This window comes from Eubalaena glacialis, chromosome 11, assembly GCF_028564815.1.
Source record: "Eubalaena glacialis isolate mEubGla1 chromosome 11, mEubGla1.1.hap2.+ XY, whole genome shotgun sequence".
Classification (NCBI taxonomy): Eukaryota; Metazoa; Chordata; class Mammalia; order Artiodactyla; family Balaenidae; genus Eubalaena; species Eubalaena glacialis.
In genome coordinates this window covers 99,297,398-99,321,246 of record NC_083726.1, presented here as the reverse complement: position 1 = coordinate 99,321,246, position 23,849 = coordinate 99,297,398, and the positions used below count along the sequence as shown (strand labels likewise).

Sequence of the window (23,849 nt, the reverse complement as noted above, 5' to 3'; positions counted from 1 at the left end):
TGCTCTGAGATAATTCATTTGATAAACACATACTAAGCACCACCTATGGGGCAGGAGGAAACAAAGATGAAAAACATGATCCCTGCTCTCTAGGAGTGCAGATGCTTCATCAATCAGGAAGACATGTATAAAATTGTTACAGCACTTATCACTCTGAATTTCAACTATTTTTAGACATTATTATGTCATACATCTACAGTCATTTCAAGGCTCAGATACTTTACCTGAAAGCAATACCAAAAAAAAAAAAGAGCTGAGTCCTACACTTAGGGAGCATAGGAGCTCAATACTTATTATTTGAATTAGTTGAATAAATGAATGAATACAGCTGAATTATCATCAAGGGCAGTGACCACCTCTAAATAAGCTAAGCAAGTCACTCTGTTAGAATCATGGACATGGGAAGTGGAATTTGTATACTGAGGGATTTACAAAACTCTTTCACTTTCTCTATGAGCAAATTTTCCCTTGGGTTAACTTTCTAGATCTGGTCCCCAGACACCAAATAGAGGTGGAATATAAGGTATTAGGCAAAATTGTTTATAGTGAAAGTGACTCCTGATTGGAAAATGACATCTGCTTTTGGAGGATCTATAAATACTTGATGAAGGTCTCTAGTATTTGGAAATCCTTGAATTTGATGACTCTTGTAATTGCTCACATTCCTTGTGGAGACCATAGACGCTTATCTGTGAGGATTTACATGAGATGTTGGGTCCTGTGGGGTGTGGAACTACTAAGCTAAAATGGATCTCATAGTCAATGATATGTTTCATCTTTTGCACCTAAGTTTTCACCTGATGGGTAGGGAACAGAGAAGCTTAGCTCTTGGACCGCTGTGTAGACTGCTGTAAGGACTAATTCCACTGAAGAGAAATGCCTGATACTGCCCTACTTCAAGCTGTGTTTCCTTCTAAGTGAATGTGATGACAAGTAATCTGCTCTAGCCTCAAGAATATAAATGTCTAAGGGTATATTAGAGGAAGACGCCCTGGTGGGCACTGCTGAATTTCCACGCATAAATGCTCATCTAAATGCTCATCTAGTCCAATTTCTCCTGTGGTGCTCGAATTCACTATTACTCTTGCCAAGTCGTCACCCTACATTTAAACATCTCCTTGGATAGCAAATTCACTTCCAATGAGAGCAGGCCAGTTTATTTTTTGACAACCCTCAAAAGAATGGATGTCTAAGAGAGGTTTCAGGCACTAAGGCAAGGAGAGTTTTCGTATGAAAGTGCTTCTCCAGTGACATGAATTAGCTGACTGCTCAGCCTGTGTATAAGCTAACTCTGAACTGAGGGCTTAGAGTTGGCCTGATTTTTGTCAGTTTCTCTATTTGCTTTGTAGCAACACTATGAAAAACTACAATAGCTTGTGAATTTAGCTACTTCCAAATAAAAGGTATTGTTAGGACTTACCATAGGTAAGACATTTAGCTTTCAAAACAAATAAACAACACATAAAATATTTACCATTGGTGGCGATGTGGTTTCCGTGTGGAATTTATCTGGAAAAGCTCTGCTTAATGTCAGGTGCCTGGCATGCTGGTAATACTATGATAGAAAACCAATCCATGGGTTAAAAAAGATGTATATTTATATATTTATATCTCAATAACCAAGTTGTTATATAAAATCTTATTCTCCTACTTATAAATATATATATATATTTTATAAGTGGCAGATTTTATTCATCCTAAATTTAAGAATCAGAAAAAATATGACAGTTTATAGCTTTATCATTTTTCAGGGAATAAGTAAAGAAATACTATCAAAAATTGGAGGGGGGTTTCCCTGGTGGCGCAGTGGTTGAGAATCTGCCTGCCAATGCAGGGGACACGGGTTCGAGCCCTGGTCTGGGAAGATCCCACATGCCGCGGAGCAACTAGGCCCGTGAGCCACAACTACTGAGCCTGCGCGTCTGGAGCCTGTGCTCTGCAACAAGAGAGGCCACGATAGTGAGAGGCCCGCGCACCGCGATGAAGTGTGGCCCCCACTTGCCGCAACTAGAGAAAGCCCTCGCACAGAAACGAAGACCCAACACAGCCAAAAATAAATAAATAAATAAATAAATTTTAAAAAAAAAAGAAAAAGAAAAACTCATAGCTAACATCTTAAAAAAAAAAAAATTGGAGGGGAAGGACATACTGGCTTTACTGAACTCTGAATTGAGCACTAAGGCGACTGAAAACACTGGTTTTACTCTATACAGAAGCAGTATGGCGTGGAGAAAAAGATGGGGCCTGAATAATCAGACACACTGGCTTTAAATCCTGCTTCCGACCTTACGTAAGAAACATAGCTTCTAAGGGGCTTATCATCCTGCTTTCATTGTAAAATGAAGACAGCAAAATTAATCTTCCTGGGTGGAAATGAGCGTGTCTACTGGCATTAGTGTGTGTAGATACTCAGCTGGTGGCCGTATCTGTCATTTGTCAGCCAGAGTTGAGCAGTATCTAAGCAGATACATTATGTGAAGGCAAAGTCAATTTAGTTTTTATTAAATCATCCACTGCTAAGATATATGAACGTCTGAGTATTTATAAACTAATGGCAGGATTGAAAGGAGGTATTTCCTGTACCTGTCATTTTGAGAAACAAGATTATTTCCACCCCCCACTGTAGCTGAGGAATGTGATCATATTATCTCTTAGAGTGAAACAAAATAGGGACTTTTCTCTTGATTTCTTCATCTTCATGAAACCTGTGAAGCATCAAGTTAAGCCCTGGTGATAGAATAATTAGTAAGATCATGGCTAGATGCTGCTGGAGTGGCTGTTCTGGTCTCAAACTAAATATGAAAAATTGGGGTTGGGACTTCGCGAATTCATATCAAGCTCAAAGGTACTCATATTAAGTACGTGAAAACATCACTGAGATCTTAACAATGATGATACAGACTTGACCTTTCAGATTACAACTCGAATCAATTCTTTCATAGTCCAGTGGGATTTTTAAAGGGGTCCTCTGTGTGTATCATAAACTTGCTTACTCTGCCTAAGTATCTCCAGTCCAGAAGGTCTGAAAGCCTCTCGGTTCGGTTCCTCTGAATAATCCTCTGGCGGCGTGACTGTTTGCAAAATCCATAGAGAAACTGAGTCAGCTGATTGCAAGAATCATCCAGTGAGCGGAATCGCCTGTCAACGATGTAAATACCTGAGGGGCACAAAAGCCAGAGCACAAGTCAAGATAAGGCTAACCTTAAAGCACTTCTACTCCTGTTCCTTAGGGTCTATCACGAACTGCGTGATTATCCACTCCCTGACTCCCCTACTGCCTCTGCTTTATCTTTTCCCTTCTGAGACTGTATTCCTCCTGTGATTTCCTTCTAACGGCTCACAATTGTCACCAACACACAGCCAACAATACAGATCTTGCTAAAGAAAATCTGGCAGTACAGGGATACCTCGGATCAGTGATCGTCCTTGGGGCTGCTCACTAACCAGAATCTCCGGGGTGAGACCTGGGTCTCAGTGCTTTTTAGGTTCCCCAGTGTCCCCACCGTGCAGCCACGGGTGAGGACCAGAGCTGTCAACCAAGGAAAGACAACAGTGACAATGCAATTCTAAAAGACCAGAGAATCGGCAATGTCCAGGCAGAGCATCAGCCCATTCTAACTTTTCTTGCTGCTAGGCAGCATGGACATATAGATGGTGATACCATCTGCCATCTTAAATGTGAATTTTGATAACTTGGCATGGAACTTATAAAATAATTATGCTGATCAATACATGTACTCCAAAGCCATGGTTATTGTGATTATCACTTCTAGGTAATAGAGGACCAAATTAGTTCAGAAAAATAAAAAGGTGAAAAGGCAATGTTTGTCCAAGTTTAACACTCCTTTTGTAGTTTGTCTTTTGAGCAATATGTTCAATATTAATATCATTCTAATCTTTTCTATGGACCATATAATAAAATCTACTTTTAATTAAACAAGAAGTATAAAAAGTTTAATCATCAGGATAGCGTTAGAGTCGGGCTCTGTAAAGACCCCGTGCTTTGTTTGGTTAGAGGTCCCTTCTCCCCCAGTTGGGTTCATGATGAAAAGCCTCACCATATGCAGTGGGATCAGCCACATGCTCCTGCATGAAACACCCAAAGCCGGAGAGGTTGGTGGTCACACTGGGGATACCCATCACAGTGCACTCAGCTGCCAGGGGAAAGAGACAAAGGCTTGGCTTCAAACCAGCAACAATATCCTCTTACACACGCAGAGAAGGAAAAGCCCCAGTCCACCTAGTAATAGCAACATTTATTTTATGCCAGGCACGGTACTAAGCTCCTTACATGCATGAACTAATTTAATCTTCTCAACCACCCTATGAAGTGAGGCTACCATTATCCCCATCTTACAGATGAAGACACTGAGGCACAGAGAGGTTAAATAGCTTCTCCAACTTCACCAAGCCAGGCAACGTGGTAGAGCTGGGATTTGAAGCCAGGTGCCCAGCTCCAGAGCCCTTGCTCAGAACTGCTACCCTATACTGCCTCTCTCATTCCAGCTGGCTTTGTTTTTTGCTCTGTTCTAAGCTTGTGTCACTAAGTATTTGGCAAGTTTACGGGGTAAGTAAATATGTTTTGGAAAGAACCATCTCCTCCAATCATATTCACCTCTCTTGCCACCAACCCCTTCCACTTTCTCGGGTGCTCAGCGAACCCATGGTTTCTTTCAACCCTCTACCACCTTTTAGTCAAAACCTTTTTTTTAGACAATATCAGATGTGTCTTAAGACGTGTTAACACACTCAAGGATGTTTGAATTGTTAACATGAAATTTATATTTTATTATGGAATTTCTCTTGGTTGGCTAGTGGGGATGGGTGGATAAAAAGAGATTTCCTCGTGACCCATGTTCTCCTGTTCTGCAAGTATTTCCTCTTGGTTTAGCTCTAGAGAACAGTGGTTTCCAAATTTGGGGGAAGATGGTAGAGGAGAGGAAGGTGGGACAGGGATTATTGACCCATTTGAGAATCAGATGAAAACTCTGGAACTCCTCCCCAGAAAAATTTTGCCTACAATTCTATGGAACTTCACAGATCCTTATTTTTATTAAATATTCATTGACACCCATATAATAAAATGCCAGGGACCCATGTAAGCTCAGTATATGTTCATTGAGTGAATTTAATGAGGTCAGTGTTCATCTTCACTGGGTTTTCTCAAAACACAAAACACAGATTTTAACACTTTCTGGAGTGAGAGTTAGTACAACATAAAACAACTATGTAAAAAAAAGTTAGAGAGGTATCTAATATGCTAATGCCAAATGTATACCACCAGAGGTTTTGCTGTTTCTATAAATAAGGAGGAGCCAACTTCTTTTGGTTAATTTATGATTTATTTATTTATTTATTTATTTTGGCCACACCATGCGGCTTGTGGGATTTTAGTTCCCCAACCAGGGATCAAACCCGGGCCCTCGGCAGTGAGAGCGTGGAGCCCTAACCACTGGACCACCAGGGAATTCCCCTTGGGTTAATTTAAAACAGAGAATGACTCATTCACTATAGGGTACATATTTCTCACACCCCTTTTTCCATCTACTTATTTTTTACAACACATTTGCTGTCCAATATCTTAACACACTAAATATATTTCCTCTATCATTTCATGTTAAGTTTAACTTTGTCCTATAAAATGATATTCTGGCAGAAAGGCTGCTGTAAGTTAGATAACATTCTCTTTACCCAATATAAATGACTTCCCACATTCCCTTGGTCACTCATGCTTTGGTTTTGTACTTCTTTGCTCTCAATATTTCCAATCGTAAATTATGTTACTTCCTAGAAATAATAGGAATAAGAGCCTATAACAAAGTTTTAAGTTCATCAAGTGAATTGTTTTAATGTATCTCAAAAGATAGATACTCTATTATAAGCAATTTAAGATAACTATGTGGGCATTTCATAGGTAAGAAGACACTGCCTTCACAAAAGTGGAATTTGTGCCGAGAACAATTTTTAGAACTACAAGAGACGTAGCTGGAGGAGTTAGATCAATAACTTTTCTCTGTCATGTTTCAAGAATGGATAATTCTTTTTCAATCTTCCCCCAAAAGTTCTAATGGTTTTACAGCTGCTGGCAAATTATTCTTGGTGGAGCCTAGAACAATAGAATAGGACCTATGTCAAAAGATGAAGAGCCTTCATGTCACTCCTATTGTAAAGATTATAGTATCCTATTTATACAGAATTTTAAATTCTATACTAAAATTCTGGGATCAAAATGTAAAGATTAGAAAAAAATCTTCTTCATAATTCAGTCTATGACCTCTCTAACCCTGACTGCTTCTGCCCTTTACTTGGCCTATCATGACATTGAGATGCAGAAGGCAAAATGTATTCATTATAAATAAAAATGTTTTCTGAGCCTTTTCTTTTACAATTATAAATGGAATTATATCTATACTAGGAGGAAAATCGCTGTTTACCAAGAAGATGGAAAAGCCATCATTGTCTTCTTTGCATTGGCATATATTTAAAGTACTTGTTTCTTTTTTAATTAGGCATTTCAGTACAAATACAAATTGATGGCTCTTGATGCTAATGGCAACCATGCTAGTAGGGGCCAGAAAAGAAAAATAGATAGTGGATCTGAGAATCCACCATCCGAACAGAAAGGGGGGCAGGTGGAGGGTCTGAACTGAACTATGTCATTGGGCATAATACCTACCACTGAACCGGCATTCTATGTTAAAAGTACCTCGTTTTTGAAAGACAAGGGTGTGAAGATGACTTCTCACTGTACATCTCTTTATACTATTTGTGTCTTCAACCATATGAATGTGTTATCTAATTAAAAGATACATATATCCTTTCATAAAAAAAAGAATTCTGAAATAAATTTTAGAGCAATTTTAGAAACAAAAATTGTGTCTCATATTAACCTCCTTGCAGTTAATTTCTCCTTCATATTAATGGATAGGACTGGTGAAGATATAATCTTTATAAAACATTCTTTTTCTTTGGAATGCAATGAGGCAACAATTCAGATACCCCCTAAAATATGCCCAACCACAATCTCTTATACTTACATAAAAGATTATGTATTATGTCCTTATTCTTAGGTCAGGAGCTACAAAACATAAAATGGACCCCTGGAATAGATCCAACCACTTCTACTAAGGTTTTGGTTTTGTAGTTTTAAATGACATATCATTTAGAAATGACATATCAACTTAGAATATTACATACATGTGCATAAAATAATATACTAATAAAATCTAAAACACTTCCCAATCTATGCATGTCACATACCTGGAGTATAACCCCAGGGTTCATAGTATGATGGAAATACTCCAAGATGACAACCTCGGACAAACTCTTCATAATCCATGGGTAACAAGGGGCTGGTAGAGGATAGGAACTCTGGGTGCAAAATCACCTGAAAAAGAAAAATTCTAATGAGAAAAAAGAAAAAAGAAAGAAGAAATTAAAGCAATAATCTCCTACAGTTTTGTTATTTCAATATTTCAATACTATAGAATCCTTGTGTTTTAGATTCTGGGGAAAGAAAGAGAGAGATAAGAAAAAAGAAAAAGGAAAATGTCCGGGTGTTTTTTTCTCCTCTCTCCATTCTCTGTAAATATCTATTCTGAGTACTAACTTTCCCTCAGGTTCCCAGGCCTAGATTAGAGGATAGGGAGTTATTGTATCCATTTTTGTTCTCATGCTAAACTCCTCCAACCCAGACTTTACTGACAATAAAGATTTTACTTGGTTCTCTGACTGCTGGTCCTTGTCTTGTTTCTCAACTTATTCCCACCTTGAGCAGGAAAAAGGGGAGCTACCCTTATATGCCCCAGGCATGAGTTAGCCAAGTGAAATGGAACTAAGGGCCAATTGCAAGCTACCAATGTGATGTCACTGAACTGGAGATGGGAAGAGCAGCAGTACCTCCTTATAGAACATTTCCACCATGTGAGTACAATAGTCATAAATAACCTCAAGAGCATAGGTAATAGGAAAATGCAGTAAACAACTAGGATGCAATGAGTTTTGAGCATTACCTTTCTTTTTAGCATAATTGATTTTTTTTAAGTTTATGTAATTTAATTTTACACAATGATTATGTTTAAAACTGGCCTACAGCATTTCTGAAAGTTCAGCAATTGGCTCTCGTGCACTGGTATGAGTCCTTTCTTGGACTGCACAGCCTATAATTTTCTGCAAAGGCGGAGAGCAGAGACAGCCAGCTATACTTGGAAAGTTGTGAATAGAATAGCTACTTAACTAGTCACCTAGATGAATGAGTTCTATTTCTCCTATTTATTAAAATGATGAATTATAAATTATAATATAATTATAATGTATAAATTATATTATTATCCCAGTACTTTAAAATCTGATTTAAAAAATTTATTAGAAATTATTTTTAATAACTTACTTAGCTATGGGGGGAGGCTGACAGATAACATAAAACTGGTTTGGTGAGAACTTTCATAAAATGGGGAAATAGGAGAATTATATATATGTTTATGTATAAATTATATATTTTAAAAATTATATTAAAATTTAATTTTATATGAATTATATATATAATTATATATAAATACATGTATATATGTATTTATATATAATTTGAAAAAATCCCAAATTTACAGAGAAGTTACAAGTACAATGTGAAGAGAATTAATATTTTTTCAAGAACCATTTGTGTATAAATTGCTAACTGGATGCCCATCATCCACAAATACTTAACATGTATTTTCTACAAACAAGAACATTTCCCCTAAAAAACTAAAAATAGAGTTACTATATGATCATGCAATTCCACTCCTGGGCATATATCTGGAGAAAACTCTAATTTGAAAAGATAATTTGAAAAGCACCCCAATGTTCATAGCAGCACTATTTACAATAGACAAGACATGGAAGCAACCTAAATGTCCATCAACAGATGAATGGATAAAGAAGATATATATCTATATATATATACATACCATATATATATTAATATATATATGTACATACACACTCACATATAATGGAACATTACTCAGCCATAAAAAAAGAATGAAATAATGCCATTTGCAGCAACATGAATGGACCTAGAGATTATCATATTAAGTGAAGTAAATCCGATAAAGACAAACATGATATCACTTATGTGTAGAATCTAAAAAAATGATACAAATTACCTTATTTACAAAATAGAAATAGACTCATAGACATAGAAAGCAAACTTATGGTTACCAAAGGGGATAGTGGTGTGGGGAAGAATGATAAATTAGGAGTTTGGGATTAACATATACACACTACTATATAGAAACCAGATAAACAACAAGGACCTACTGTATAGCACAGGGAACTAGACTCAATATCTTGTAATAACCTATAATGGAAAAGAATCCAAAAAGAATATATATATATATATATATATATATGTGTATATATATATATATATATATATATATATATAACTGAATCACTTTGTTATACAGATGAAACTAACACAACATTGTAAATTAACTATACTTCAATTAAAAAAAGAACATTCTCTTACATAACCACACTATAAGCATCAAAATCAGAAAATTAACATTGATACATCACTACCATCTAATCCTTAAATCCCATTCAACTTTCTCCAGTGGTTCAAATACTGTCCTTTAAACCAAAGGACCCAGTTCACAGTCACATGTCCCATTTAGTTGTCACTTCTCTCTAGTCTCCTTTAGTTTGGAAGAGTTCGAGGACTTTCTTGGGCTTTCATGACCTTAACACTTTTGAAGACTACAGTCTAGTTATTTTGAAATTTGATCTTCAGTTTGGGCTTGTCCTATGCTTCCTCATGGTTAGAGTAAGTTATGCATCTTTGGTAGATATAGCACAGAGGTGATACTCTGTTCTTCTCACTGCATTTCATCAGGTGGCAAGGGATTTACACTTTATTCATTACTTCTGATGTTTACTTTGATCTCTTGATTAAAGTCATGTCTTTTTGGCTTCTCCACTGTAAAATCTTCTTCTGTTTCTCCTTTGTTATTAGTAAGTATTTGGGGAGAGTTATTTTGAAACTATATAAATATCCCATTCCTCAATAAACTTATACTTGTATTGGATTCATGGTTCCTTGTGTTATTCAATGTATTCTAATTCATTGCTACCTTTATTTATTTTGATACTTAAATTGTGCCTGATTTGGCCAGTGGGAGCCCCTTCAAACTCGTTTCTGTAAACTTTTGACAGATCTCCATCATTCTTTGAGCATTTCTTTGATTTTTTGACACAAGAAGAAGTTCTAGGCTCATCTTTTACTTTTCCTGCCACAGCCCTAGAAGTAACAATTTCTTCAGTGAGTCCTGGTTCCTTTTAGTATAGAATGATATAAAGACCTGGGTTAGATGTGCTCATTGTTATTGGCGTGTTACAGGCCCTCTCAGCAGTCAGAGAGACACAACATACAACACACACACACACACACACACACACACACACCTATACTTAGTTTCATTCTCTTTAATTTAATACTTATTGGGTCAATCCCTGCTATGATCTGAATGTTGTGTTCCCTCCAAAATTCATATACTGAAATCCTAAACCCCCAAAGACAGATGGTATTTGGAGGTGGGGCCTTCAAGAGGTACTTAGGTCATGAGGATGGAGCCCTCATGAATGGGATTAGTGCTCTTATGAAAGAGGCTCCAGGAAATTCCCTGGCCCCTTCAACCATGTGAGGACATAGTGAGAAGCTGCCATCTATGAACCAGGAAGAGGGCCCTCACCAGAGCATGGCCAGGCTGGCAACTTGATCTTGGACTTCCCAGCCCCTAGAACTGTGAGCAATAAATGTCTGTTGTTTAGAAGACACCTAGTCTGTGGTATTTTGCTACAGCAGCCTGAACAGACTCAGACAATCCCCCTCCACTTAACTAGTCTCTCCATGGCCTCTCCCTCACTCCACTCTGGCTCTGACACCTGCTGTGAGTGTCTCTCCCCACTGCGTGGACCTTCCCCACCTTGCCTGGGCTCTGACTCCTTTCTATGGACTACCCCAGCATGCCCCCCCTTCCAGTGTAGACGCCTACCTTGTGGTGCTGCCCCACCTAATGGCTTTAGAACTGAACTGTTTGGGAAGGAGAAAGAGAAAGAGGGAGAGGAAAAGGAAGAGGAAAAAGAAACTTTTTTTTTAACAACAACAACAAAAGTATTAGACAACAACAGTTGTCTAATATTTTATATAAGTCACTTTCATGCATATTACCTGATTTAATCTTAGCAACATTGTGTGATGAGGACTGTAGACATTCTCATTGTCCTAATTTTAGAAATAAGGAAGCTAAGACTTTAGAAACATTGGTTATATCTCAGCAGATCCATAAATAGCAGACATGTTAAACTCAAGAAGGAATAAAATGGTAAAAATGTCCAAAACCAGTACCTACAAATGATGGTTTATTCAATCACAAGAATCACAAATTGGCAAAGCAAAAATGGATAAAATATTTTCCTCCACAAAACATAATTTTAATTCCTATTACATATAAAATATTGCACTAGGAAAAGAGACCAAAGACATAGACAGTTGACTGAGTCTGGGCAACCATCAAGTCAGAAGCCCATTGTACTCTGTTGGTAAATATCAGCAAAGGGGGATTTAAAAGGCATTGTGCCTACTTTGGCATTTCCAGACTTAGGAAAATCTGTACTCTCCAAAGCCCATTTTGGAACATGAAAACATCATGGCTCATTCGTTTTGTTCCCAGCCAAAGAGAACGACAGCACGACTAAAATAAGAAAACAGCTGCCCTGGGTCCTAGAACAGCCAATGGCAGAAGCTCAGGGCAGAGGAAAGGATATCAGAGGTCAGCCCAAGGTTACAGGGAGGATTAAATGAGATCCTGTATGCAAAGCCCCCCAGCAGAGCACCTGGTTCCCAGCAGTCCTTGGATCAGTGGGGATAAAACAAATAAACAAAGACTTGTCAGACTGTATTTATCCTGGGAGGGAAGTAAGGTCCCAGGAAGTTAGTTTACTTTCACAGCATGGCAGCACAGGGTCCAGACCTGAAATCTGCCATCTAGACTTTTCTCACTATACCTTGCAACCGAGGCAGGATGGATGATAAATTCAAGTTTAAAATAATCTGCAACGCTTCCTGAATCAAATGGTCACATTCATATAAAAAACTTGTCAATCCAGTCGGAAAGTTAAGAACCACTCTATAGCCATGTATAAATATGCAGATGATCAAATAGGTACTTATATTAGCACAGGCCCTGAATTACTGTCAAGCTTTTAAAGGATGCTATTAATAAAATGAAATACCTAATTCTGAATTGACCAAAGTCTATCTCAGTGCTTTTGAGTGTATATTGTTAGAAAGGGGCTATTCTTTTATTTCTTTTGTGTGTGTTTGCTTTATGATATTAATCAGTGAATATCTGAAAATGCTCATGAGTTTAACTGCATAAACACAATTTGTATGAGACCAACTTTCTTCTCCATTCACTCTACATAAGTCATGGACTTTTTTATATTTCTGTGCCTTTTTATCTACTTCTTTGGCCTGGTGAGCCCACCCCTCTGTTATTTGCTGATGAACTTGTGCTCATCTATCAAGATGTAGCTAACGTATCATCTCTTTTATAAAACACTTTATCAAATCCTGCAGGTAAAGATCAATCCTCTGTCTTCTACTCTAATCAAACTCCATTCACACTTCTAAAAATATATGGAGTATGATGTGCCAGGGACTGGCCTAGCACTAATAAAAAAAAGCTAACATTTATTATGCATTTACTCTCTGCCAAGGACTGTGTTAAACATGGTACCTATGGTTTATTTAATCCTCCCAACAATTCTATGAGTGGGGCTATATGATCACCACTTCACAAATGAGAAGGCTGAGGTACAGGTAGATTAAGTAAACTTACACATTGAATAAGTGTCAGAGATTTAAAGCTAGGCAGTGTGAGTACAGTCGTAAAGGACTTCACATACCTTTAGAGATGTGTGTGGCAGCCCTGAACTTGCCACTCGGATTTCCTTCAAGAGATCCTGGCCTGGGGATCTTGACTGACGGCCCTAAGTGCCTCACCTGTGCATCCATCATAGTGGCTGCTCCTAGCCTGTAAGACCAGCAGGGATGGGTACTAGCGCCAACCCATTTCTGCCCACTGGGTGATTCCTTTAATCGGCAAGTTTTGCTTGGGGAATCCCCATCCCTATTAATGGAAATCCCTATTAAAACCATTGCACTGGGGCTTCCCTGGTGGCGCAGTGGTTGAGAATCTGCCTGCCAATGCAGGGCACACGGGTTCGAGCCCTGATCTGGGAAGATCCCACATGCCGCGGAGCAACTAGGCCCGTGAGCCACAATTACTGAGCCTGCGCGTCTGGAGCCTGTGCTCCGCAACAAGGGAGGCCGCGATAGTGAGAGGCCCGCGCACCGCAACGAAGAGTGGCCCCCGCTTGCCGCAACTAGAGAAAGCCCTCGCACAGAAACGAAGACCCAACACAGCCATAAATAAATAAATCAATAAAATTAAAAAAAAAAAAAAAAACATTGCATTGAATTGTTCATAGAGTAAGGCACCCATCTGCCTGCCAACCTGAAACTTCTGGTAGGTGGAACGGACACATGAAGATGAAACACAAAGAAAAGGTTGTTCAATAAAGGAAAATGTATGTAAGAACACTAAGATACTTAAAGTAAGTCAACAGTAAACCAAAACACACACACACCCAAATAAGAATCTTTAGTATTAAGAAAGGAAGCACTGTAGCGACTTCCCTGGCGGTCCAGTGGTTAAGACTTCGCCTTCCAATGCAGGTGGTGCGGGTTCAATCCCTGGTCAGGGAGCTACGATCCCCCATGCCTCACGGCCAAAAAACCAAAACATAAAAAACAGAAGCAATATTGTAACAAATTCAATAAAGACTTTAAAAATGACCCACAGCAAAAAAAAAATCTTAAAAAAAAAGAAAGGAAGCACTGTATAATAATTCTGAAATTGTGTTAGCTGTAGTTTGAGTGTACTGTTGAAAGCTGTTTTTGTTTGTTTTTGTGGGTGCATAAGCACGCACGTGTCGGGTGTATGTGTGTGTGTGTTTCCTTCCATTAACTGACAAGCCATATTGGGTGGTTTTGGACCATTGCTTTTCCCCTTTATGAGTCACTATATACAGTGTGGTTATGTGTGTACATTTTTTGTGTAGTTGTTAATTTTTATGAATTCTAGTGTTTTGTTAATTACAGTTGACTTTTCTTTCTGCAAAAAAAAAAGATAATAAGGCTGAGACTTTTTAAAAACTGGGCTGCAATCTAAGGCTCCTCCTATCTCATCCTTCCTTTTATGCTCTTTCTTCCTTGTGTCTGGCTGCACCTCCCTGCCTGCTCTTGCTTTCAACCTCTTTACCCTTCACAGGCATTTCTGCCAATAAGTGTTTTCATATCTACTCCTGTCTCAGTGTCTGCTTCTCAGAGGAAAAAACCTTAGAAAATAGGTGAGACATGATCACTGCCTCAAAGAACCCACAGTCTCTGGCGAAATGGACACATAAATTAAAATATACAGAATTCAATGTGATAATTCCTATAATTGCAGAAGATAGAAAGTGTCTTGAGAATACAGGTAAGGCAACAATTGTTCTGTCTGGAGTAGACAAATGTATATTGAGGAAAAGTGTAAGGAAGAGATGACTTTTAGGTTGGATCCCAAAAGAACTGTTAAAATAACAGAGATAAGGTTATTTCAGAAGGAGAAAATAATATCAGCAAGTACACAGAGGTATGAAAGTGTTTAATATGTTTAGGAAATAAGTTACTCGTCCATTCCTGGGAAATTGCCTCACTGTTATCACACTTTTTTAAAATTCAATCTGTATTTATTGTACATTATAAGTGCCAGGCACAGATAGATCATGAGAGGAAGATTCGCAAATTTAGATATGGATGTGACATGAAAGGTTCTGAGAAAAACAGAAATCGACAGGGAAATAAGAGGCTTTCTTGCTCCCACTATTTTCTTTCCAAGAGACAAAAAATTGAGAAGGACCAGTCTGGGGTAAACTACATGAGAATGAAGCCAAGTAAGTGTTGACACACTCTGTGGATCCAATCCTGCTGAAAAACATAAAGGGTGGTGCATCCTTGGCAGATACAGTCCTGCATTTCCAGGGGAAAATGTGCAGCCTGACTATTATAGGTGCACTAGGTGTTGAAAATTTGGAAATTCACAAACACAAATGAGAAACAAAAATCACCCATAATTATATGGCACAGGGCAGTATACACAATATGGGGGTGGGTGGGTGTGTAGAATATGTTTGAAATAAAGGGTTAACACAATATAGAACATTTTATAAACAGCTTGTATCACTTAATGCTGTATTACAAGCTCTTCCTACTATTACGAAAATTTCTCCTGCCTTGATTTCTGAGATATTTTTCCCTTTCTTTCTTTTCCTGAACTTTCATTTTTTAATCCCCTCAACTCTTTTTTTTTTAATTTATTTATTTTTTATTTTATTTATTTTTGGCTGCATTGGGTCTTCGTTGCTGCATGTGGACTTTCTCTAGTTGCAGCGAGTGGGAGCTACTCTTCATTGCGGTGCGCAGGCTTCTCCTTGTGGTAGCTTCTCTTGTTGTGGAGCACGGGCCCTAGGCGCACAGGCTTCAGTAGTTGTGGCACGTGGGCTCAGTAGTTGTGGCTCGCGGGCTCTAGAGAGCAGGCTCAGTAGTTGTGGCTTAGTTGCCCCGCAGCATGTGGGATCGAACTCGTGTCCCCTGCATTGGCAGGTGGATTCTTAACCACTGCGCTACCAGGGAAGTCCCCCCTCTTAACTCTTGAGGTTTCCTTGGGTCAACACTTTTCTTCATTCATTCCACCTCGTCTTCCAGCATGGCAAGGTCGTCATTCCTTGGTCTCCACTACTGCCCACACGCCAATAGCTCCCCTCACAACTGTCCTTATAAACCCCAGACCTATGATTTCCAAGTACGTATTAAGCATCTCAACTTGACTATCTCACACGTAACTCAATCTATCAAAAACTGAACTCCATGCGTGACATGACCCTCAAACCAACTTCTTTTGAAGCATTTCCTTAGTTTTTAGAAAGTATGGGTTACATACTGAAGCCTTGCCTTCTCCCTCTTTCTCACTCTCAGTGTCCACTGGTCACTGAAGTATGGTCCTTTCTGCAGGACCATCTCTCCCATCATTCCATTCTCTCCAGCACTTCTGATAAGGCCTTTGGAAGAGGCCCTCAGCATCCCTCACCTGTACTGTTGCAGTAGGTTCTTAATTTGTCTCCATTATATCCACTCATACCTACATTAACGAGTGAGTGCAGGATGAGAAATACATTTAAGAATACACTATATTTTCCCAAGAAACTTTGCAGGTAAGAGTAGAAAAACATTTAGAAACATCAAGAGGAGACAGGGTTAAGGCAAAGTTTGTTTTTTCATGTGGAAAAATTTAAGAAATATTTGTAGACAGCAAGGGAAGGAGCTAGTAAGCCTACAGTATGAAGAAGGGTAAACAGGGCACATTTCCTAAGAATGTGGGAGGAAATAAGATCCCAGAAAAACCCTTAGAATCTGAAGGAAAAGAAGTAAGAATGGGTCAAAATCTATATTCGAGGCCAGTATGAAGGGACTCATACGATCTGCTAAAGGTGAAAGAAAGAAGGGACAGTGAGACCTTTCCCTTTGAAAAGATTGGTAAAAGCTTGTGACAACTTGATCTTGAATGCTGGTGAATGGAAGTGAGTAAGGATAAGCAATTATCTGTTGACACGTTCACCCTTGTCTCCCATGCCTAGCACCATGCCTAGAACATGACATGCCCTCAGTAAACATCACAGAGATTAAGCTCCACGGTGGCAGAAACCAAGTCTTATTCATGTACCTAACCCTGTCCCTCGTCATCATAGAAACCCAAGAGTCAAAAGAATGAATTGGTCAGTAGAAAATTACATAAAACCATCATTAGCCACATTCTCTGAAACTGGAAGCTCCTCATACTCTGCTTTTAAGTTGAACTTTATCAAGAAGAAACAAAGACAGTTCATGTTAATCTCAGAGATTCATTAATTAAAGCAATTCTTAGACTATATGTGTTTCATTAAAAATGAGGCCATTTCCTGATGCTTACTGACAGTATTGTACAATGAAAATGAAAGCTAAATTACAACTCAAAGCCATAAATAGTCTTCAATTTTTAAGAATGATACAAAAATAGTCATTCTTTAATTGCTCAAGACAGGAAACAAAATATTATTTACAATATTTCTGATAGACGTTACAACCAAAAAGGGATGCTTCTAATAAATTCTCAAAAATCTATTCTGTATGATTTTTAAGTGCCCCATGTAAACAATTGGTTGTACCTTGACTCTGTCTGTACGGCTGTTGAAAAGCCCGATCCTTCTAATGGTGCTGAGGATGGGATCTGTGGAGTCATCAATCATGTTGTGAGTCGTCACCGGGGGCAAAGATTGCCGCTGAAGGAACAGAGAGAAGAAAATGTCAGTTTGTGAAAAGAATTAGCAAGTGTGACTAATTTCAACAGTAAGTCATTGGCCACATGATATCCAACCTTTATGCCTTCTGGTCTGAGATGCCACTAAGGTCTTTCATGCCACTAAGAGGAGGATAACAGGGTAAAGAACTTCCTTCCCATACTGCGAACACACGGTACTTGTGTTTTTCACCTGCAGCCACTCTATGAAAAGCCTAGACTTCTTGAGCGCTCCTGGGACTTATATGGAATAAGTGTCCTGGAAGCTTGACTCCAGATGAGCTACTCTGCCGGTTCCCACTAGGGGGCAGTCCTCTGATGCCTCGCTGTTATTGACAAGATTCCCGTACAAGCCTAACACGCTCACCTTTCCTTTTTTATAATAATTCCACTCGACTGAGAAACATTCACCTTTTCTCTATAGTGACTCCGAATTCTATGCTTTTTGAAAACTTTAGGAGGTATTTTTGGTGTCATTGCAATATACATCGTTTTTCAATTGGACATATTGGTTCCAAATGAATTTTTTAAATAGATACAAAGACAAGTTCCATGAGATTTTTTTAAAGGAGTCCTGAAAATACACTGAAGAAAGAGAACTTACAAAGGCGTCATTTAGGTAAATACCTAAGAATGACTTTTCTAGCTCTCAGGTTTAAAAATTTCCCAAATCAGCCCACTCCAATACATTAAGATATTGATCTAAATGGACTTTAACAACTATGGGAAGCGATGGGCACTTTTTCCTTTATTACCTGAGTTGAAAAGATGGCTCTTTTCATAATTGTCAGATCGTCTCGATCCAAAATATTGTTCATGTCAGGAATTTCTCCTCTGTGGGGAAAACAGTTTTAATAATAAAAATAAAAACAGCTGGCACTAATTGAGTGCTTCCTATGTGTTAGACACCATTTCAAGCAATTTAAAAATAAATGTAAAGCAAACATAGGTTCCTGATGAAGCTCACAAATTCCTAAAGTTTGAGGAAGTTTTATAAAAGAGCACCTTTGCTGACATAAAAGAAAATTGAAATTAATTTTTAAAGCATTCATGTTGATGATCAGGAGGACATTCTCGTAGTATTTTGCCCACCCCTAAGTACTGTGTTCTACAGTGGCCATAACTTGTCCACCTATAAGTTGATATTTTTACCGGTAACAAGAAATGATGCACACCTGCCACCATGCATCAGGAGACAACACAGCTTTCTCTTCATATTGTAACAAAATCCATATATTTTGTACATATTATTATTTTATAATACATTTTAATTTGATTTTTTATTTAGATTTTATTTTACTTATACATTTTATATATTTTATTTATTATTTATTTAAATACTATATATTACTTATTAAGTAAATGTGTTAGTTAACATTAATTAATATGTTAATTAATAAATATATGTTAATCTAATATATAAGTAAATATATATTTAATATACATGAAGTCAATATATATTTTGACTTAAAATCTCATGAAGGACTTCCCTGGTGGCTCTGTGTTTAAGAATCCGCCTGCAAATGCAGGGGACACGGGTTCGAGCCCTGGTCTGGGAAGATCCACATACCGCGGAGCAACTAAGCCCGTGCGCCACAACTACTGAAGCCCAGGCGCCTAGAGCCCGAGCTCCGCAACAAGAGAAGCCACCGCAATGAGAAGCCCGCGCGCTGCAACTAGAGAAAGGCCTGGCTCAGCAACGAAGACCAAATGCAGCCAAACATAAATAAATAAATTATAAAAAAAAAACCTCATGAAATCTCCCTCAGCTTCAGACTGACATATTAACCCTTAATCAGATTTCCATTGAACTAGAACCTATCTGTATATATAAATATGTTCTCATTTGTGCAAACTGTTTACAAATATTTGTCAGATGAAGGATTAAACAAAATCTGCTCACATGATGTAAAACATCTTCAAAGGCTACTAATTCCTTTATAGTTGGAACAAAATAAGTACAATGTCTAAATGGTTAAGTCTGAATAGTGAAGCCCTAAACGTTTGAAGTGTTCAGTGTTCCAAGCACCTACCTTAATAATGCATCATACAGTTTCTTTCCAAACTTTTCCTTCACAGAATGTGCAGTGTCCCTGTATGAGCAGAAAGATTCACAACTTAAACAATGTCACCGTTTTAAGTCTTTCTTTGCCATGACAGTGCTGTTGTTCTGTCAGTGCAGGCTTTGAAATTACAGGTCTCTTTTGTATCACCTCTTCTGTTCTTTTCCTATTTGCCAGTTTAGCCTGAGTTAAAACCTCCAGAGCTGAGGCAGCTGAACACCCTGACCAGTGCAGAGAATGTAACATTTTTTTGCTTGATGATAATCAGGAGAGGGTGGGGGGAAGGGAAGGGGAGTGGATGGAGGTATCGATGTAATATCGGGAATACGCTGATAATTGTTGAATCTGGGCTGTGGGCAGGTAGGGGAGCATTATACTAATCTCATTACTCTGGCATATGTTTTAACATTTCCATAATAAAATTTTGTTTTAAATTCAACCCATCTTTAAAAATAGCTATAGAGGCCTTATCCTTCCATGGTGGCTCACTCCAATGTTTCTATATTAACACAGTTTTATAGGCATGACGTAATCTAACATTTAGTAGCCCAATTAGAAGAGAACCAAGTAGTATGTGTGCTATAATAATCTTAATGAAAAAAAACAGGTTAAGGAAATAGATCAGAAATCATGCACTTAAAAAAATCCGTTTAGGTCTATTGCTTGAGAACATGTACAAGATGTGAGGTTACCATAGCTGTTTTCGCACTGCCTGGCCTTTCAGGGTTTCCACATTGAAATTATTTGTCTTGGCAGGCATAATGAAAAACACCACCACGGTGACGTCACTTTTATGCATCTAATAAAGGATTAGAAAACACAACAGAGTCAACTATCAAAGATAAAATAAACCATGTGACAGATGGACCTTACACTGTGAAAAAGAGTGCTTTGAATATCTTGAGATAAAAAGAATACTTATCTATGATTGACAAAAAAATTACACCCACTGTCTTGAGGCTTTTTCAGAAATTTTAATTTAAATATGGCATTCAATCAAGATTTGTCAATTAACAATTTAAAAATCCACACATAGAATATTTTCATGACATCAATCATCTAAAATATAGAGCAATTGCTATTGATATCACTGTGCTTTTCTGTGGTTTAAAAAATAACATAAATGTGAGCTAATATTCTTTAAAATTTCAGGTTGGAAAGTTAATGAGGATTTCGTTTGCGTTTATTCTATTTCTTATAGCTAATTTACATGGATTTGCACAAATAGATTATTTACATTTTTCTGTTAAATGTCTTGATTCTCATGATGTTGCATTTTGGTTTTTTTAGCCCTAAAGTAAGGGAACGAGCATATGCCCAGAACTTTTGGTGTGGCAGGCACTGTGCTGGGTGCTTTAAATGCATAACTTAACCCAAGCCTGGTAGTAACTGCACAATAGCTATCACTCTCCTCATTAGTTTCAAAAGAGAGGCACAAGAGTTTCAAAATTTTGTCTGAGCTCCTATCAGAGGTTATTGGCAAAACTGGGAGTCAACCGGTGTTTTTTTGGCTTTACAATCTGCTTACTTTTCCTATTCCAATAAATATCATTGACCTGGAATTTCTCAGAAGGAAATGACATGCCAAACAGCTATGGGAATGAAAGCATAAACTTAAAACTGTGAACAGATGAATGCTTTTGTATTCTGAAATGACTCACTCCTGAATGTGAGACACTTTACCATCTAATCTGTGGTCTCTGCCCTCTAGGACCTGATATTCTATTTGAACATTGACAGGAGCCATAGAATAGAAAACTCACCCCACAAGTAGCCAATGTGCCATTAAAGAATAAATGTACTATATGGAAAGAGAATGCCTTCTTTTAATTTCTCCAAAGATTGTAATTGTCTTTGATGTCTAGAAAAAGAGAAACTGGCTTTTTCTTGACATCTAAGAATAAAGTGAAAAATTAATAAAGGTATGGATAAATTGATTAATAGTGTCTCTAAACACAATACATATTTGATATAGTTGTGAGTCCATCTGTAAAGCTTGTTGAATAGATACGTATCAGGAAATACTGTGAAATAAGGTTATTGTAGTTTATTCTTGAATAATCTTTCTGACCTTCAATCCTATTTTACAGGCTTGGGTTTTTATTAATGTGGTTTTAGTAAATCTTTTAGCATACTTGGTACAATGTCTGCTCTAAGGCAAGGCTAAATCTATGTCCAAGAAATAAAAACTGAACTGGAGAGCAGTACGGAGCTCAGGAAAGTTTAGATTGTCTCAGTATCTCAATAAGATTGGACTTCGACACTAGTCTCCCCTATTTTCCTGTTACTTATTCTATATTTTTATGTGATGGGATTCGAATATAAGCCAATAACTTTCATCAGTAGCTATGACATGGCACTTCTATTTGCACAGGTTTTATTGCTGGATTAGTTCGGAACCTATAAAGCCCCACCCTCCTGAGCAAAAAATGATTCCACCTTGTTGGGATGGGAATCTCCTTTCCCTCCTTCATGTTTCTTTGTGGTGGGACCTCTCCTAGTTTCACAGTTCAAGACTTTCAATCTCAAGGAAGAGGCATGGCAAGTGAGTTGGGATAAGAATAGATTTTGTGAGTGTCTTCCCCGTTCTACAGAGGAAGACTGCTTGGCTGTCAGCCGTGTTGCACGTGTTCTTCTGAAGACATGCTCTGGTTGGGGAGGATGGCAATGGCCAGAGCTGCCTGTGATTGGGTGTCTAATACCAAGAAGTTTAATACCAAGGTCCAATATTAGGAAGCCTATTGATGCCATACACCCAAGCCATATCTTCCATTATAGTTTTTATTGGTTTTAAAAAAGGTGAGGTTTTATACTCTTTGTTCTCTGTTTGCTTGATTTCTCTATATTTATCTTTCAATTGTTTACAAATTCTTTGGGGACAGGTGGGAAAAGGGATGCTATATGGTCGTCTTAAAAATAGCACATATATAACCTATAATGGAAGAGAATGTAAAAAAAAGAATATATATATTTATATATGTATATAACTGAATCACTTTGCTGTATACCTGAAACATTGTAAATCAACTATATTTCAATAAAAATTGAAAAAATTAAAATTAACATAAAAATATTCTTTTAGAAGCATTTCCAATAAAATTTTGCTCCTATGATTCTTGAAAAAAAAATAGCACATATGTGATAAGCTTGTGGCTCTCTTTAAAAAATACCTGACATCATAGACAAATACACAAGCGAACAGTGTGGCAATCCTAATATGTTAATTGAAAGACCAAAGTCACTTTTAGAATAAGGCTGTCATTTTAAGTCTTCAAAATCGTATATTCTTTTGAAATCTATTTAAGAAGCCAGACAGTTCTTTACTTCCCACAGAAGAAAGTCCTCCTATAAAAAAATACTGTATGGCGTTCTAGAGCATTCTTACCCTCAGAAGGAAATTTAGCCTGGATAAGGATTCTAGGAAGATGTCAGCTCCTTTGTTTGAAAACTCATACCTCCCAGCAATGAAGAGGAACAACGTTTTTTCAAGATCAAAGTCCAGATGACTAAAACAAAACAAAACAGGTTCCAATGAAATAAAGCAACAGCAACAAAATGTACACATGAGTTCTGTTAAAGTACAAAGGGGACTAGAAAAGATAAACATTTACTTTAGTAACCCTATTTTCTCTATACCCCAGATCCCTAACATAACACGCTAATTTTTTTTCAGTGAAGAAAAGCATACCCATAGAAATGACCTCGAACAAAATCTTGGATCCTGGCCTTGTACATGGCATGGAGATTTTGAAACTCATGTACTGCTGAAAATTTCTTAACATTCAAGCCATTTGGAGTAATTACATCTGGAAAAGCAAAGTAAAACCATCACGAAAAAGCTCTTTTGAGAGAGGGTAGCATTGTAAAAAAAAAAAAAAAAAAACACAGTATTTTTAAATCTATCAAGTTAGGTGTCTATTAACATTTCTAGTCTCCGACTATCATAGAATTGAAAATTCATAAAAGTTTATAATAAATTGCTGACATAGAAAATCAGGACTATCTGACTGAAATAACATTGAGTGATGGGTATTATGAAATACACGAATAGCAAAAGTAGTCATTGTTAGAGTTTTCATTTATTGATCACTTGCTGTGTACCAGGCACTGCTCTAAACACCTTGCAAGTAACTCATTTAATCCCTGCAACAGCCAATATAGCCGGGGTGCCTATCTGCATTTTCAGAGGCAGAAACTGAGGCACAGAGTTGTCAATAGAATCTGTTCCAGAGCACACGTGTCAAGAGGACCAGTAGTGTCCGTGCGGTCTGCTTCCACCTGTTGTAGCTTTAACTGTGCTGTGCACTAA

General features: G+C 37.7%; 1 protein-coding gene across 1 annotated transcript in view; it reads right to left on the bottom strand.

Annotated features, from left to right (window-relative positions):
- The window catches only part of GYS2 (glycogen synthase 2), a 61,609-nt gene that overhangs the window by 819 nt on the left and 36,941 nt on the right, over positions 1 to 23,849 (bottom strand). The window contains exons 6-15 of the mRNA XM_061204547.1: positions 23,229 to 23,346; positions 22,926 to 23,046; positions 20,233 to 20,339; positions 19,511 to 19,570; positions 18,233 to 18,311; positions 17,347 to 17,460; positions 7,261 to 7,387; positions 4,059 to 4,154; positions 2,994 to 3,157; positions 1,475 to 1,555 (exon numbers count right to left, since the gene is read on the bottom strand). Of these exons, the coding sequence (XP_061060530.1) occupies positions 1,475 to 1,555; positions 2,994 to 3,157; positions 4,059 to 4,154; positions 7,261 to 7,387; positions 17,347 to 17,460; positions 18,233 to 18,311; positions 19,511 to 19,570; positions 20,233 to 20,339; positions 22,926 to 23,046; positions 23,229 to 23,346 (1,067 nt within the window). The remainder of the gene's footprint in view (positions 1 to 1,474; positions 1,556 to 2,993; positions 3,158 to 4,058; positions 4,155 to 7,260; positions 7,388 to 17,346; positions 17,461 to 18,232; positions 18,312 to 19,510; positions 19,571 to 20,232; positions 20,340 to 22,925; positions 23,047 to 23,228; positions 23,347 to 23,849) is intronic.